We start from the raw sequence: 14916 nt of genomic DNA, 5'->3' as shown, positions 1-14916 counted from the left end.
GTTATGTAAGCCTTTGGGGGAAGAAAATATTAATCAATAAAATCTTAATGAAATATGTTTAATTATTAACAATCTTTCTCTGAAATGAGATATATTTTTATATCAGTGTGGATTTGAAGCCTTTTAGAGAAAATTGTGTTTTCTTTTTCACAAAAGTTCCTACTATATGAATGAAAAGAAGTCTCAGAGAGTATAACATGGCAAGTAAAAGAGTCATGACCTGAGGTAATATTTCCCAAAACTGTGTGAGTGCATGCCTGTATCCAGTGACCATATGGAGTAAATTCTAAGATATTATATTATCCACTAGCAATTTCCAACTACTATACTGAAAAAATAATATTATCAGTTATGGCAACTGTGACCCATATGGAATGTATTAAACTTGGAATATTATTTAATAAAAATATTACTTCTAAAATTTGATTGAGTTGACAATAAAATAGTGGATTTTTATAATTAAATATCTCAAAGGGTCAAGATCAAGATATCAGAAGTTCTGTAATTTTCAGAGAAAGTGATTCATGATATGTAGACTGAACATTTTGTATATTCTAATAAATTATAAAATATGCTCTGAAAAACTGTAACTAGTGAGTAACAATATTAAATGATCTTGCCAAATCTTAACATATTTACCCTGGTAGTTGACCTATTTGTACAGAAAAAGTTAAATTGCATATTTTATAGAAACAAAGATGAACTATTAAGTTTACTGTACTCAATATGTGGTCCATGTTCTATTCCTCTTGTATATATTTTGTCATTAATACAGGTATAATTTTAAGAACTATCAGTATATTCTGGCTTTGGTATTTGCTATTGAGGAGATCAATGGGAACCCCAATATTTTACCTAATATATCTCTTGGATTTGATTTCTACAATGTCAGATTCACTGAGAAGGACACTCTTATGAATGCTTGTTTTTGGCTAACAGCTCAAGGGCAGAAAATGATTTTACCAAATTACAGTTGTGACAAAAGAAGTTTTACTGCTGCCCTAACAGGAACATCATGGACTACATCTGCCCAAATTGGAACATTACTTCAACTCTTTAAATTTCCACAGGTAAGAAAATTTGAAGTGTTCAACCTGGGAACTCACTCTCTTTGTTCATATTACAAGTGTTTTTAAAACTACAAGTGGGGTATTCAAATTATTCAACATCAAAGAAAGTACTAAAACCTTGGATATCAATCCAAATTTCTCTTCAATGCAAGAGAAAGCATGACATAAATAAAACCAGGTAGAGCCTTGAAACTAACATTCTTAAGAGGAATTTCTGTAAAATTCTGTAAATGAAATTTTCCTTTAAAATTTAGACCACACTAGCTTTGTTTACTGTTGTCATTTGTTGCTTCAGGAATGATATTTTGCTCGAAGTTAATATTCTTCTTCTTATTTGGTTCAGCTTTCTTTTGGACCCTATGAACACATCTTGAGTGACCGTGGTCAATATTCTTCTCTCTACCAGATGGCCACCAAGTACACATCAATTTCACTTGGCATTGTATCTTTGATGGTTCATTTTAAGTGGTCCTGGGTTGGTCTCATCCTCCCAGATGACCACAAAGGGAATATAATTTTATCAGAGTTCAGAGAATATATGGAGATTAAAGGAGTCTGCATAGCTTTTGTGAAAATGATCCCAGTCACATGGATTTCATATTCTAACAAATTTTGGCAAAATATGGATGAGACAAATGTCGTAATTATTTATGGTGACATTGATTCCCTCGCAGGTCTAATGCGAAATATTGGGCAAAGATTGTTGACAGGAAAAGTCTTGGTCATGAACATTGAACCTTATATTACTTATTATGCTGATTATTTCATGCTTGACTCATTCCATGGTAGCCTAATTTTTACACCCAATTATAGAAAGAGCTTTGAGCTTACTAAGTTTATTCAAACAGTTAATCCTTATAAATACCCAGAAGACATTTACCTTCCTAAGTTTTGGCATTTGTTCTTCAAGTGCTCATTTTCTGATGTTAATTGTCAACTATTGGCTAACTGTCAATCCAATGCTTCTCTGGATATGCTACCTAGTTTTATATTCGACATGGCAGTCAGTGAAGAAAGCACCAATATCTATAATGCTGTGTATGCTGTGGCTCACAGTCTGCATCAGATGATTCTTCAAAATCTACAGATACAACAACATGAAAATGGGAAAGCAATGGCCTTCTTTCCCTGGCAGGTAATTGCTACCCTACTGTATAGTGTTACCAGCACCATGATACATGAGATCTGTAATGAGAGGACATTAGGTATTGTAAAATTACGATCATCTTGTCCACAATCATAAGAATTTTTGGCTTCTAAACTCATTTAGAGGTCAAGACAGTTTCAAAACTGTGTTTCGCTGATAAACAGAATGAAAGATTATAAAAGTATATTTTATTAGTCAATATCTAGATATATAATATATATAGTCATAAATATCTAAATATATAATATTCTAATGATAATAATTTCAATAAAAATCAATAATTTTTCTGTATGTATTATATAACAGGAATAAATGAGTATACATTTAAGTGAAACAATGTGAGTGGTTTTATACCTAAATAATTCCCCTTTTTCAAACTCGTTAAATATCGACACCATAATTTTAGACAGTCAATCTCTGAAGATATTCTGAATGCAAGTGGATCTGACGAGGTTTCAAGAAAGCTAACATTTATATGAGTCATAAATTCTTCATTCATTACGTGAATTTTTTCATAGTTTTATCTTGAAGCTGAATTGTCATTCAGAAGCAGAATGGTATTTCACCCACTCATCCATTCATTTATTTAATATTAACAGAAGCTTCATTAGTTTGACTTTTACTTCATAAATTAGAATAAATAGGACACATTCTAAACCATATTTCAATTCTGCCTCTTGGACATAGTGTAATATAAGTTCATGAATCTCTTTTAGCTTAACATTTTCCTGAAGGATATTGTTGAGAGAGAAAACATGAGTATAGGTGGGAGAAAGAAATTAAATGCAGAATATGACATTTTTAACCTTTGGAATTTACCAAAGGGTCTTGGACAAAAGGTGAAAATAGGATCCTTTTCAGCAAATGCTCCTGAGGGCCAACAGTTGTCCTTATATGAGCAGAAGATACAATGGGCAGAAGGATTTTCAGAGGTGGGTTACATATTAAATCAATGCTTTAATCATGTGTTAATGATAAATATTTAATTTCAGAGAAAATAACACTTGTTTTGTGACTTAAGGCTTATCACTGTTTGATTATGAGAATAAAATACCACAATGGTACTATGAGTGTATTGTGCTTTTTTGTTCTTTCATTCAGATTATTGGAGGTATTTAGTGTTAAATAAAGCCTCCATTATTCATTCATATGAATATAATTTATTCTCCATTTTCAAAATATAGGAAAAACTGAAGAGAAAATTTTTAGCTCTAAAAAGTTTCTTGGGTCAAATGGTTTTAGAAATGTTCTCATTCAGGATTAATAACTCAAAACAATATTAAAATTAACTTTTTATTGTGTGATCAAATGACATATCCAAACATGACTTATGGTAAAAAAGACTATATTTTTGGATATGGTTCCAGGATATCAAATCCACCGTGGATAGAATTGTGACAGTAAGGGTTGGTTAGTCATGAATATAGGCTCAAAAACCAGAAGGATAATGTTTCTATACATCCATACTTACAGTAAGAACAAGGAGAAACCTAGACCTGAGGAGAGGATTAAAGTGTTTTAGTTACAACCCCATTCAAACAGTTTCTCCATCAAGTTTGTATTTTGAAAATTTAAATTAGTTTCCAAATGGTGGCACTAATATGGAAGTTGGCACCCAAGTACTTTAGCTTATATGGTATTTTAAATACCATAACTCTGTTAGCATCCCTTAACTGTACATATGTTCTCAATGGGTCCATTGTCAATCTTGCACAAAAATTCTATCCCATGAACAATTGTCACACAAATGAATAAAGATCTAAAGTAACTTTAGAAAGAATTTGAGAACGTATTTCATTGAATTGGGAAATACATGATTTCAAAAGTATAATGTTGCATTTGAAATATATATATTCTCTGAGTTTAGGTGTGAATAATGCTGTTCTCTTCTATCTTCTGTATATTGGTACTCAGACATTATCCGAATTTAAGTGTTCTTTTTCAACTTAGCTAAATTTACCTAGGTTTTTTTTCCTAGAATTACACATATCTTTGTTTCTATATCCAAACTACATCCTATCAAATTGACAGACCAGATTCAAAGGCATGGTACTAGTAAATGTGATCAATGCTTTAATTAGAAAGTACAAAGATAGTATCAATCTGGAGCAATTCTATAGTATTCTATATTTAATTCCCTATAACCTACCTTTCTCAAACTTGCCATATCTCATTATGTGTACAAATTCTCTAACACTCTGATAATACTCAAATAAATCCTTAACCACATTTGTTTTTCCAGGGCATAATCATTTTTCATAAATCTAAAAGATTTAGATAAATTTCCTTTTATTCTTCTCAGATCCCTCAGTCTCTATGCAGTGAGAGTTGTATGCCTGGATTCAGAAAAGTAACCCTGGAGGGCAAGGCCATCTGCTGCTATAAGTGCATGCCTTGTGCAGGCAATGAGATTTCCAATGAGACAGGTAAATGCGGGTTTTACAGAAATCTTTACCATTTCTTCAGAGAATTCAATGATAAACTAAGTAGCAAATGAAAATGTTCCTATTTCATGTCAGAAACAAATATTTTCATTTTTTATGAATTTAATTGTCATAATTCCTTAGCATCTCTTTGAAATGGACCATCATAGTCATTAAAAGTCATACTTGATTTATATCTGTGTTTAACTGCCAAAACTGATTATGAAAAAATAAAATAAATATGTTCATGTAATTCAAAATATGTTTCATTTAATAGTACCAAATCGTCCATATTGATAAAGTGTCAGTATAGGATTTCACCTATGTTTCATTAAATTTAATACTCTGATTTTTTACATCTTTATTGTAGTGATTATCTCCAACTCATTTTCAAAGTATGTTTTCTCTCATATCTTAGTTGTTCGATAATTTTTTCCAATGTGTTTTGATCATATTCACTCCTTGTCTTAGTTAGGGTTTTACTGCTATGAGCAGACATCATGGCCACAGCAACTTTTAAAAGGACAATATTTAATTATGGCTAGCCTACAGGTTTAGAGATTCAGTCCACTATCATAAAGGTATGAACATCCATTATCGTAAAGGCAGCATCCAGGCTGGCATGGTGTAGGAAGAGCTGAGAGTTATACATCTTGTTTTGAAGGCAAACAGGAGAAGACGACCTTCCAAGGTTATCTTCCAACAAGGACCTTGGTCTTAAACCCCATGCCCACAGTGATACAGCTATTCCAACAAGACCACACCTTTTAATAGTGCTACTATTTGAGCCAAGCATGTACAAACCATCACATTCCATTCCCTGGCTCACATAGGCTTGTTCAAACCAGAGTCTGTGGGGCCCATACCTAGCAATATCATAATAATAAATACATTTTACCTGACTTACAAATTCCCTGTAGTCTATAGCATTCTCAAGAATGTTCAAAGTCCAAAGTTCAAAGTCTTTTCTACGATTTATGGAGTCACTTAACTGCAATACCCAAGGCAAGACAGGAAACTGTCTGAGCACACTCTAACCTCTGCATCTCTACATTTGATGACAAAGTGGACTTCAGTTCCCCAAATCCTTTTTCACCTTTGATGAGTATAACAATCTTTTATCTCCTGGACCACACTCTGTTAACAGCTCTTTGGCAAGTATCTCACAGCAGTGTCATCTTTAACATGTTCGAATCTCCAAGTCAACTTTAACTTCACAGCTTCTTCTAATGCATGGGAGTCACACATCATCCTCTAGACTGCTCCAAATGTCTTATATCACTTCTCTAGCTCTGACCTCTGTAACTCTCTGGGCTCTGGTTGACTCTACTCCACTGCTACTGGTATTCTTTGTGGTCATCCCATGGTACCGACTTCTCCAATATACTAGAATCTTCTGCTGCAACTAGGCTTCACCAGTTGCCTCTCATTGGATATTTTCTTGGTGCCATTTTTCAGCCTCTTTGCATGACCCCTTCTCCTGGGCCATCAACTGCAGCTGAGACTGTACCTTTGCCAATGGCTTTTCACAGCTTCTTAACAATGCCAAGCCTCAACTACTCTCTAAGACTCCTTCATACCTTAAAAGCCAGTACCACTTGTGCAAATCTTACACATTACCAAGTGCACCTCTAGATGTATGTGAAGTCTTGGCTATCTCTAGAACACAACTTCTTGTGCTCTCAAAAAACACTTCCCAGATTTCCCCACAGTGATGCTGGTCTCTTCTTAATAAAAATTTATTTCTTAGGTCTAGCGAACCAGCATCAATTGTTCCAGTAATCCCTTCTGTTCCTGACACTAAAACTAGAGCTACATGGAGATATTTCAGAATTCTGCTGTTTGCTGGGGACTGAAACTTTGTCCCCCATATTCTATTATCACTAGCTTTCTGTTTTCCAACTCTTTCATGGCCTAAGCCTGGCTATCCAGGAACTTGCTATATAGATTTACCTTGAACTCAGAGATCTGCATGCCTATCTCCTAAATACAAGGATAAAAGGTGTGGTCTCCCAAGCCTGGGCATAAGGTTTTCTCTACTTGGAAATTGCTCTTTATTAGGCAAGACTTGAACTCAGAGATCTGCTTGTCTCTATCTCCTGGGATTAAAGGTTTGAACCACTATTCCTGGACCTAAACTTAGCTTAGTGGTATTTTCCTCCAAAGCCCTACTTCCTTAAACATTTTATTGCCTTGAACCCAGGATACAGCTCCATTCGACTTCCTGGTGATCCTTTAATACTTGAATCATACATTTTGTATTTTTCCTTTTTCAATTTGCTCCTTTTAATGAAAACACACTTCAAAAACTCAACTTTAGTAACCACATTATATAATTTATACCAGGCTGTTTTTGAAACTTCCTACTTCAAAGTAATTAGTCTAAATTTGCCTTTCAGACTCCTAGGACCAGGGTCTTAACGCCTATGCCCACAGTGACATACTTATACAAACTAGATGTCTCAATAGTTTCACTCACTTGGCCAAGGGTATGCAAACCCTCACACCCCTCTTAATCATCCCAGATCTATTCCACTCTTTCTTAATTATTCAAAATTTTGTTATTAATCTATCTAATGCATTTTGTGATACTCATTTACTTCTGTGTTTGTAGATCTCACCTGACCATTGTCAGCCAATCATGTGATACATGACAAAAATTGACTCTCCTCCCAAGAGCTAACAATTGGCAATATCTTATTTTCTGGAGGTGTGTTTTTATGTACCTCCACTCTTTATGTGGAATTTTGGTCTGGATTAAATCTGCAGCCTGTAGAGTCATACGTCCAACTGACAAATATATTAAGAAAACACTGATCACTAATAGTTATCTGCACATTAAATGGATAGCTAGCTTCCTGACTTCTCTTGGATTATATTCAACAAAATATTTTATTTTATCATTGGGTCTTTCGTGAAAGATTAGCATTTGAGATCTTTTATGCAGAGATGTGTTACAAGAGGCAAGGTTTGTGATTTCAAAAGGCTATGTGACACCTGGGCTCTCTGTATTCTCTGAATTCTGCTTTCTTTTCTTCTTTTTTTTGTTGGATATTTTCTTTACTTACATTTCAAATGTTATCCCCTTTCCTGGTTCTCCCCCCTCTCCCTGAAATTTCCTATCCTATCCCTCCTCCCCTGCTTCTATGAGGGTGTTCCCCCAACCATCTACCCACTCCCTCCTCCCTGACCTCAAATTCCCTTACACTGTGGCATCAAGCCTTCAGAGGACCAAGGCCTTTTCCTCTCATTGATGCCCAATAGGGCCATCTTCTTCTATATATGCAGCTGGAGCCATGGGTCCTTCCACGTGTACTCCTTGGCAGGTGGTTAAGTCTCTAGGAGCTCTGGGTGGGGGGTCTGCTTGATGTATAACATGTGTGCTTGTATATGTACATAGATATATATGCATATATTATGTATATTTTATTCATACATATATTCATATATGTACATATTTATATAGAGAAAGATACACAGAGACATAGAGACAGAGAGACAGAGATTGTCAGAGAACATGAGAGAGAATATTATTTTTATTACCATCAAAATGATAACATTTTATATCTGTTATTTAATACTCCTATAACTGAAGCCCAATTATGCATTATTTTAAATAAGCTTAATTGTATTGGCATGGAATCATAAAATTTATAGCTTTTTATTATTTTACACTGTAATTACATTACAAAATTAGTAGAAACATTTTTAATTACCAGATAATGTGAATTATATTAAAGTTTAGGGAGTTTTATTGTCAATTTTAATTTTGTAAAGCGTAATGTATCATGGAAATACACAGTATCTGAACTGGTATACTCTATGACATGAGTCATACCCTAGTCATTGGGTGACTAGGGTGATAGCTGTCAGCCCTACCCTCCTCTATTTCTCCTTGGTAGAAAATTTTCATTTCATCATACACAGTCCGTTGATAAATTTCAATTCAACTAAATAAAAGTTGGTCTCCTTGAGGAGATAACTTTTAAAAGATCCGCTGTTACCTTCCTATATGCTGTGATTTTGGCTGCATTCAAGGGAGTTTTTTGTGTAGTAAATGAAATTTGCTGTTTAATTTAAGGACAGTTGTAGAGTAAGTGAGAAACTATTAATAGTGCTTTCATGCAAGACATAAAATCAATCTTTCAAATATATTTACACTTTTTATACACACTAATACTTAGATTTTGTGGTATTTAGCTATGATAATACTGACATGAGCATATGCTAGACATAAGATGGCAGAGTAGGCAAATAGAGATATACATGAGGGAGGGGCTTAAAAGAGCATGATGTCCATGAGCGCATTTTAAGGATACTGACTAGGCTTCTTCTTGGTTTAAAACAATGACTACTCGATTTTAATGATACACTTTATTTATTGCACAGAATCACATAATTTAAAAACATTTTTTAAATTACTTACAGTTCCAAGTTATACTTTTGGATATAATTTTATTTATTACTTTAAAGAGATTGTTTCTTTAGTACAGTAGCTCTAGTATTCCAACATACATTTCTCCTGTTTTTTTCTTTGTTTGTTTTGGTTTTTGGTGTTGTTTTTCTTTTTAAATCTCTGCAGATAGAGTCTAACAGAAGTAGTGTATGTGCTTTCCTAATCACGTTCAATCTCATGTCTTTTATTTTCCCACCCCAAAAGCCTCCTACTGTGTCAGATTTGTGAACTTCACTACTTTTTAATATCACTTGGATGACAGTAAAGATTTAAACTCACAATAAACAAAATGAAAAATTTAATAGTCAGAAATAGCCAAAGATATGAAAGATGCATCACATATACATATTCAATCCCTATACAATCTGTGAAGATTGAAATGGTGAAAATGTTAGGATACTAAAATTAAAGAATATCATCTAACTTGTCTGAAGTTGGCTATCTAGTACTTGAAATCAAAGAATTTTCCTATCCTGTCTTATTAATATTAAATAATTTGCATAAATAGGTTAATGTCCTATAATTGTAATTTATATCAAATTCTATATAATTTTCATACATGGCTGGGGATTGAACATTTTCGTTAGATTTCCCCCAACATATTTACTGTCTAGTATAATTAAATATTTAAATTTCCTACATGTGTAGGATTACATTACTATTGTCTATCTTCATGTAGTACAAACACCATATGCAATTATAACTCAGTTTACATGGTATATGCAACTTACAATGTGTGCCATCTGTACTGTAGATATGAGACAAGTCTAAGAGGTCTTTTGGAATACTGAATCTCCACTTTGAAGAATAAGTAATATGCACATTTATGGTATCTTCAACAAAAGAAAACATAATTCTCAAATTTCTGTATCTATTAAAATTGAGTCATGTTGGATTTCTTCAGAAATTTAAAAATAGTATTTATTTACTCCTTTAAAAATCTTATACATTATATTTGATATCTATGGCTTCAAAACCTACCAGGACTACATGTACATGCATACTTACTTAACATTTTGTTTTGTTCAAAAAAACCTCAAAGCCTCTCTTGTTTAATTTGTGCTACCTAAATATGTGTGAATGTGAAACAGGCACTGTAGAAAGCTCTACTTTTTAGTGTTTACCATTTTACAGGATGTTGATCTTTTTTAAAAAAGCTCCTCAAATAAGGGTGTTATTCATATCAATCTTCCTTTCATAATGATTTTCCATCAGGCCTGAGATTGCAGTGATTATATGCATGATGCCACCACCTTGAATTTATATACAAACTTGTTGTAATGTGTTTGTGTATCATTATATCTTTACAGACTTCTGAGATTTCTGATTTTTATGGAGTTTCATCAGTCTCTTCTACAAATAACACGTTCTTATAATAGTACATTTTACACTCAATTTTTTAGCTACTCCAAACAGTTCCATATATATGAATATGTGTATGTGTCCTACATTTATAAATAGATGCATATGTGTAGTATGTGTGTGTATGCATGTGATTGAGGATGCATGAATATGTATTCATGTATATTTTTTGTATGTCACAGAGTTTCTGAATGTTTCCAGTGTATGCATGATAACAGCCAGCTACTCAGCAAAACCAAATTAGCTATGTATTTTATTTATTAACTCTATTGTATAAATAAATATTAAACAATACAAATATAAATGTAATTCTTATTAAAATTTAATCTGTGTACATATATTTTATGATAATCACAAAATTTACAAAATTTCAAGTTCACAGTAATATGAAAGTGTTCTCTAAAGTCTGTCAGCTCTTGCAGTAATTTTCTATTTGAGAATTGATGCTTGGCTCAAATGATATGATATAAGTTATTGGGAGTTTTTGACTATATACAAATATAATTGGGGTCTATTTACTAAACTCCAGCAGAGAATGATGAAAATTTAGAAACACACAGAATTCTAAAGAGAAAAGTAAATTTAGGAGTGACTTGTTAAAAAAGCATTTTATGAAACCCATTGCAAAATACCACCTCTTTTGCATGTGTATATAATAAGGCATATTTAATTTGTGAGGTGATATCAGTCCCAAGATTATTTTATGCAATGTTATACAATATCCTAGTTACCTCCAAATGAGATATACCAGTATAATAAAAAGCAGAAAAAATTGTACGTCAAAAGAGGAATTATATTATGCTAGACTATGTCAATATAAAGAAGATGGAGTTTCAGAGAATCTATTGGAAGTGGATGTCTACCTGAAGAGAGACATCTTTTCCTATTGAAATATAGATGACTTATCTAAGGGAAAGCATGTGATTGGTAGGAAAGAAAGAATGATTGGATGAATATCCATAATATGTGAACATAGATACATAAATATATACATAAGAAAGAAGGAACACTTTATAAGTATGTACATATTCATTACAGTGTGCTTATTTACTGTTTCCCTGAGAATACAAAGTAAGGTGAAATTTGTGATAGTCCTTGCACATAGAAATGACTCAGAAAACAGGGATCAATTTAACCTGGACTCATAATATCATGACAATCTATATTTCTGACCAGATGTGGATCAGTGTGTGAAGTGTCCAGAGAGTCATTATGCAAATACAGAGAAGAACCACTGCTTCCAGAAGACTGTGAGCTTTCTGGCCTATGAAGACACCTTGGGAAAGACACTAGCCAGTATAGCTTTGTGCTTATCTGCACTCACAGCCTTTGTAATTGGGGTCTTTGTGAAACACAGAGAAACTCCCATAGTAAAAGCCAATAATCGAGGACTCAGTTACACGTTGCTCATCACAATCACCTTCTGTTTACTCTGCTCTTTGAACTTCATTGGTCAACCAAATGCAGCAACATGCATCCTTCAGCAAACCATATTTGGAATTACATTCACTGTGGCTCTAGCAACTGTGTTGGCCAAAGCTATTACTGTGGTCATTGCCTTCAAGGCCACCTTTCCAGGAGGAATGGTGAGGTGGTTGATGACATCAAGGGCTCCAAGCTATATAATTCCCCTCTGCACTCTGATCCAACTTCTTCTTTGTGGAATGTGGATGGCAACCTCTCCTCCATTCATTGACCAAGATTTTCATGCTGAACATGAACACATTCTACTTTTGTGTAACAAGGGATCTTCTGTTGCTTTCCACTGTGTTTTGGGATACCTCTGCTCCTTGGCACTTGGGGGTTACATTATGGCCTTCTTATCAAGAAATCTGCCTGATACATTCAATGAATCCAAATTTCTGTCATTTAGCATGCTTGTGTTCTTCTGTGTCTGGGTCACCTTTCTTCCTGTCTACCACAGCACTAAGGGGAAGGTCATGGTGGCTATGGAAGTATTTTCTATTTTAGCTTCCAGTTCAGCTCTTCTTGGCTTCATATTTGTTCCTAAGTGTTACATTATCTTGTTGAGACCAGACAAGAATTCATTTCATCATATCAGAGAGAAAACACATTCTAGAAGGAATAAGTCTCTTAAAATGTAATGAAAAAATAAAATTAGCATGTATATTAGCACTACTCAGAGGTTTGAATTCATTACATATTCCATTCTAATCATATGTTATCCAATTATATTATAGATTCAATTCCATAAGAATTATTTCTTTAGCCAGTTATATTACAATGTAATAGTATGAGAGAAATAATTTTTTATTTATTTTTCTTTTAGTGGTTTTTGGTTATTTTTTTTGATTTACACATCAAATGTTATACCCCTACCTGGTTTGCCCTATGAACCCCCCATCCTATCTCTGCATCCATGAGGGTGCTCCTCTGCCCACATACCAACTCCAGCCTTACTGCCCTAGCATTCTCCTACAATGGGCCATCAAGCCTTTATAGGGCCAAGGGACTATGTGGATTACTTGGTGATTTAGTCATTGGGAGCTCTGGGGTATCTGGTTGCTTGACATTTTTGTTCTTTCTATGAGGTTGCAAACCCCTTCAGCTCCTTCAGTCCTTCCCCTAAGTCCTCTATTGGATTCCCATGCTCAGTATGATGGATGGCTGTAAGCATCCACATCTATATCAGTAATGTGCTGGCCAAGCCTCTCAGGAGACATTCATTTAAGGCTCCTTTCAGCAAACACTTCTTAGCATCAACAATAGTGTCTATGTTTGGTGGCTGCATATGGGATGTATCCCATGTAGGGCAGTCTCTGGATGACCTTTTCTTCAGTCTCTGCTCCATTCTGTCCATGTATTTCTTTTAGACAGATGCAATTCTGGTTTAAAATTTTGAGAAGGATGGGTAGCCCTATCTCTCATTCAGGGGCTGTGCCTAAACTCTGTATCTGATTTTACAGGGGCTCCCCTTTGTTCAGTTATTTCAGCTAATGTCATCTGCAGTGGGATCCTAGGATCCTTTTGCTTTCCTGTCATCTGGCTAAGATGCACTTAAAGAAATGATCAACATCCTTAATCATCAGGCAAATGCCAATCAAAATGTCACTGAGATTCCCCCTCATACTGATCAGTTTGGCTAAGACCAAAAACTCATATGATAGCAGGTGCTGGTGAGGATGTGGAGAAAGAGGAACAATCCTCCATTGCTAGTGGGATTGAAAACTGGTACAACCACTCTGAAAATCAGTCTGGTGGTTCCTCAGATAAATAGAAATAGTAGTACCTGATGACACAATGAAGCTACACCTTTCTTTCATTTATGAAAACTATATCTGATCTCTTGTTCCTCAACTGATCTGAGTCTGAATTGGTGGAGTAATATCTGTATAATGTTGAAATTTTTATTGTTTTTTATGCCAAAATTCCTCTGCTATTTTCTTCTTTTTTTCTGCTTATTAACCCTAGTTTAAGTATTATTTTCTGTGCCAGATGTAGTAAACTAGTTAATAGAAAGGTCTATCCAAATAAAATTTCTTTATGTCCATTAATAAATCTTACTGGAAATTTTATTGTTACATAGAAACTCTTAATGTTTTTATATATTCAAATTTTCAATAAACCAAATTGCAAAATGACTAAAATTATGTTTCCAAAGATATCAAGACATTTATTTAATTTTCAATGTTTAATTTGGCTTTATGGGGTTATATTCAAAACAATGGTATCATTAATTAAATTTAACCATTTTTGGAAATAATAACATTCTAGTTTATTCCATAATATGTTACATGATAAGTGTCTCTGTATAATCATACAGAAATGTATTTTGTTATTCAAAATGAAATATGACTCAATCTAAAACAATCAACTCCTAGTTTGTGGATATTCAGTGCATATTCATAATGTGCCAAGTTATATTACATGTCTAGATATTTGAAATCCAGCTGATTCCCACTTCCATAGTAGCTGTGAGTCTCAGAATGAACTGCCATGCCTTATCAAAAATATGCCTCTAGCTTCTTAAATGTTTGGATATAGAGTTGATAAGAGCAAATGATTTTAAAGGATATCTCCTTTATCATGGTTTACCAATGATGACTAAACTTATGAATCTAGTCATGGTTTTAACAGATAACTTTTTTGTGTTATGATTTATAAGTGATAACAGTTTACTCATGTACTTATGACCAAGAGGACATTAGAACACATATCCAAGGAGAGAAAGTATGGGTATCACCTCATTATAAATAGTATTTCAAAAAAACATACAAAAGAAGCAAACATTGTGGCTTCAAATCAAAACAAATAAAAAAAGGGGGATAGCATACATTGTATTCATCAAAGAAAAAAATTTTCCAAGTAAATATTGTAGTTCTTAACATTTATTCACTGTAAAAATGGCAAAAATTTTCTAGTTTCCATGATGGCAAAAAGTTTTAAACTCTTAAGAAGATAATCTTTATAACAAATACTTCCTAAACTAAATGTTTT

The 14916-nt window shown here is 33.7% G+C and overlaps 1 protein-coding gene across 2 annotated transcripts in view; it reads left to right on the top strand.

The window, feature by feature from the left end:
- LOC114637333 (vomeronasal type-2 receptor 116-like) overlaps positions 1–12563 on the top strand; it is a 42371-nt gene extending 29808 nt beyond the window's left edge. For both annotated transcript variants that reach the window (XM_028785567.1, XM_028785566.1), the window contains 5 exons: positions 776–1070; positions 1414–2205; positions 2934–3149; positions 4520–4643; positions 11635–12563. In XM_028785567.1, coding sequence (XP_028641400.1) covers positions 776–1070; positions 1414–2205; positions 2934–3149; positions 4520–4643; positions 11635–12563 — 2356 coding nt within the window. The remainder of the gene's footprint in view (positions 1–775; positions 1071–1413; positions 2206–2933; positions 3150–4519; positions 4644–11634) is intronic.
- The last annotated feature ends 2353 nt before the right edge of the window (positions 12564–14916 follow it).

Source organism: Grammomys surdaster, unplaced genomic scaffold (assembly GCF_004785775.1).
Source record: "Grammomys surdaster isolate TR1022 unplaced genomic scaffold, NIH_TR_1.0 125276, whole genome shotgun sequence".
Lineage (NCBI taxonomy): Eukaryota > Metazoa > Chordata > Mammalia > Rodentia > Muridae > Grammomys > Grammomys surdaster.
The sequence above is the reverse complement of the archived record's forward strand: the minus strand, read 5'-3'. Positions and strand labels throughout refer to the sequence as shown.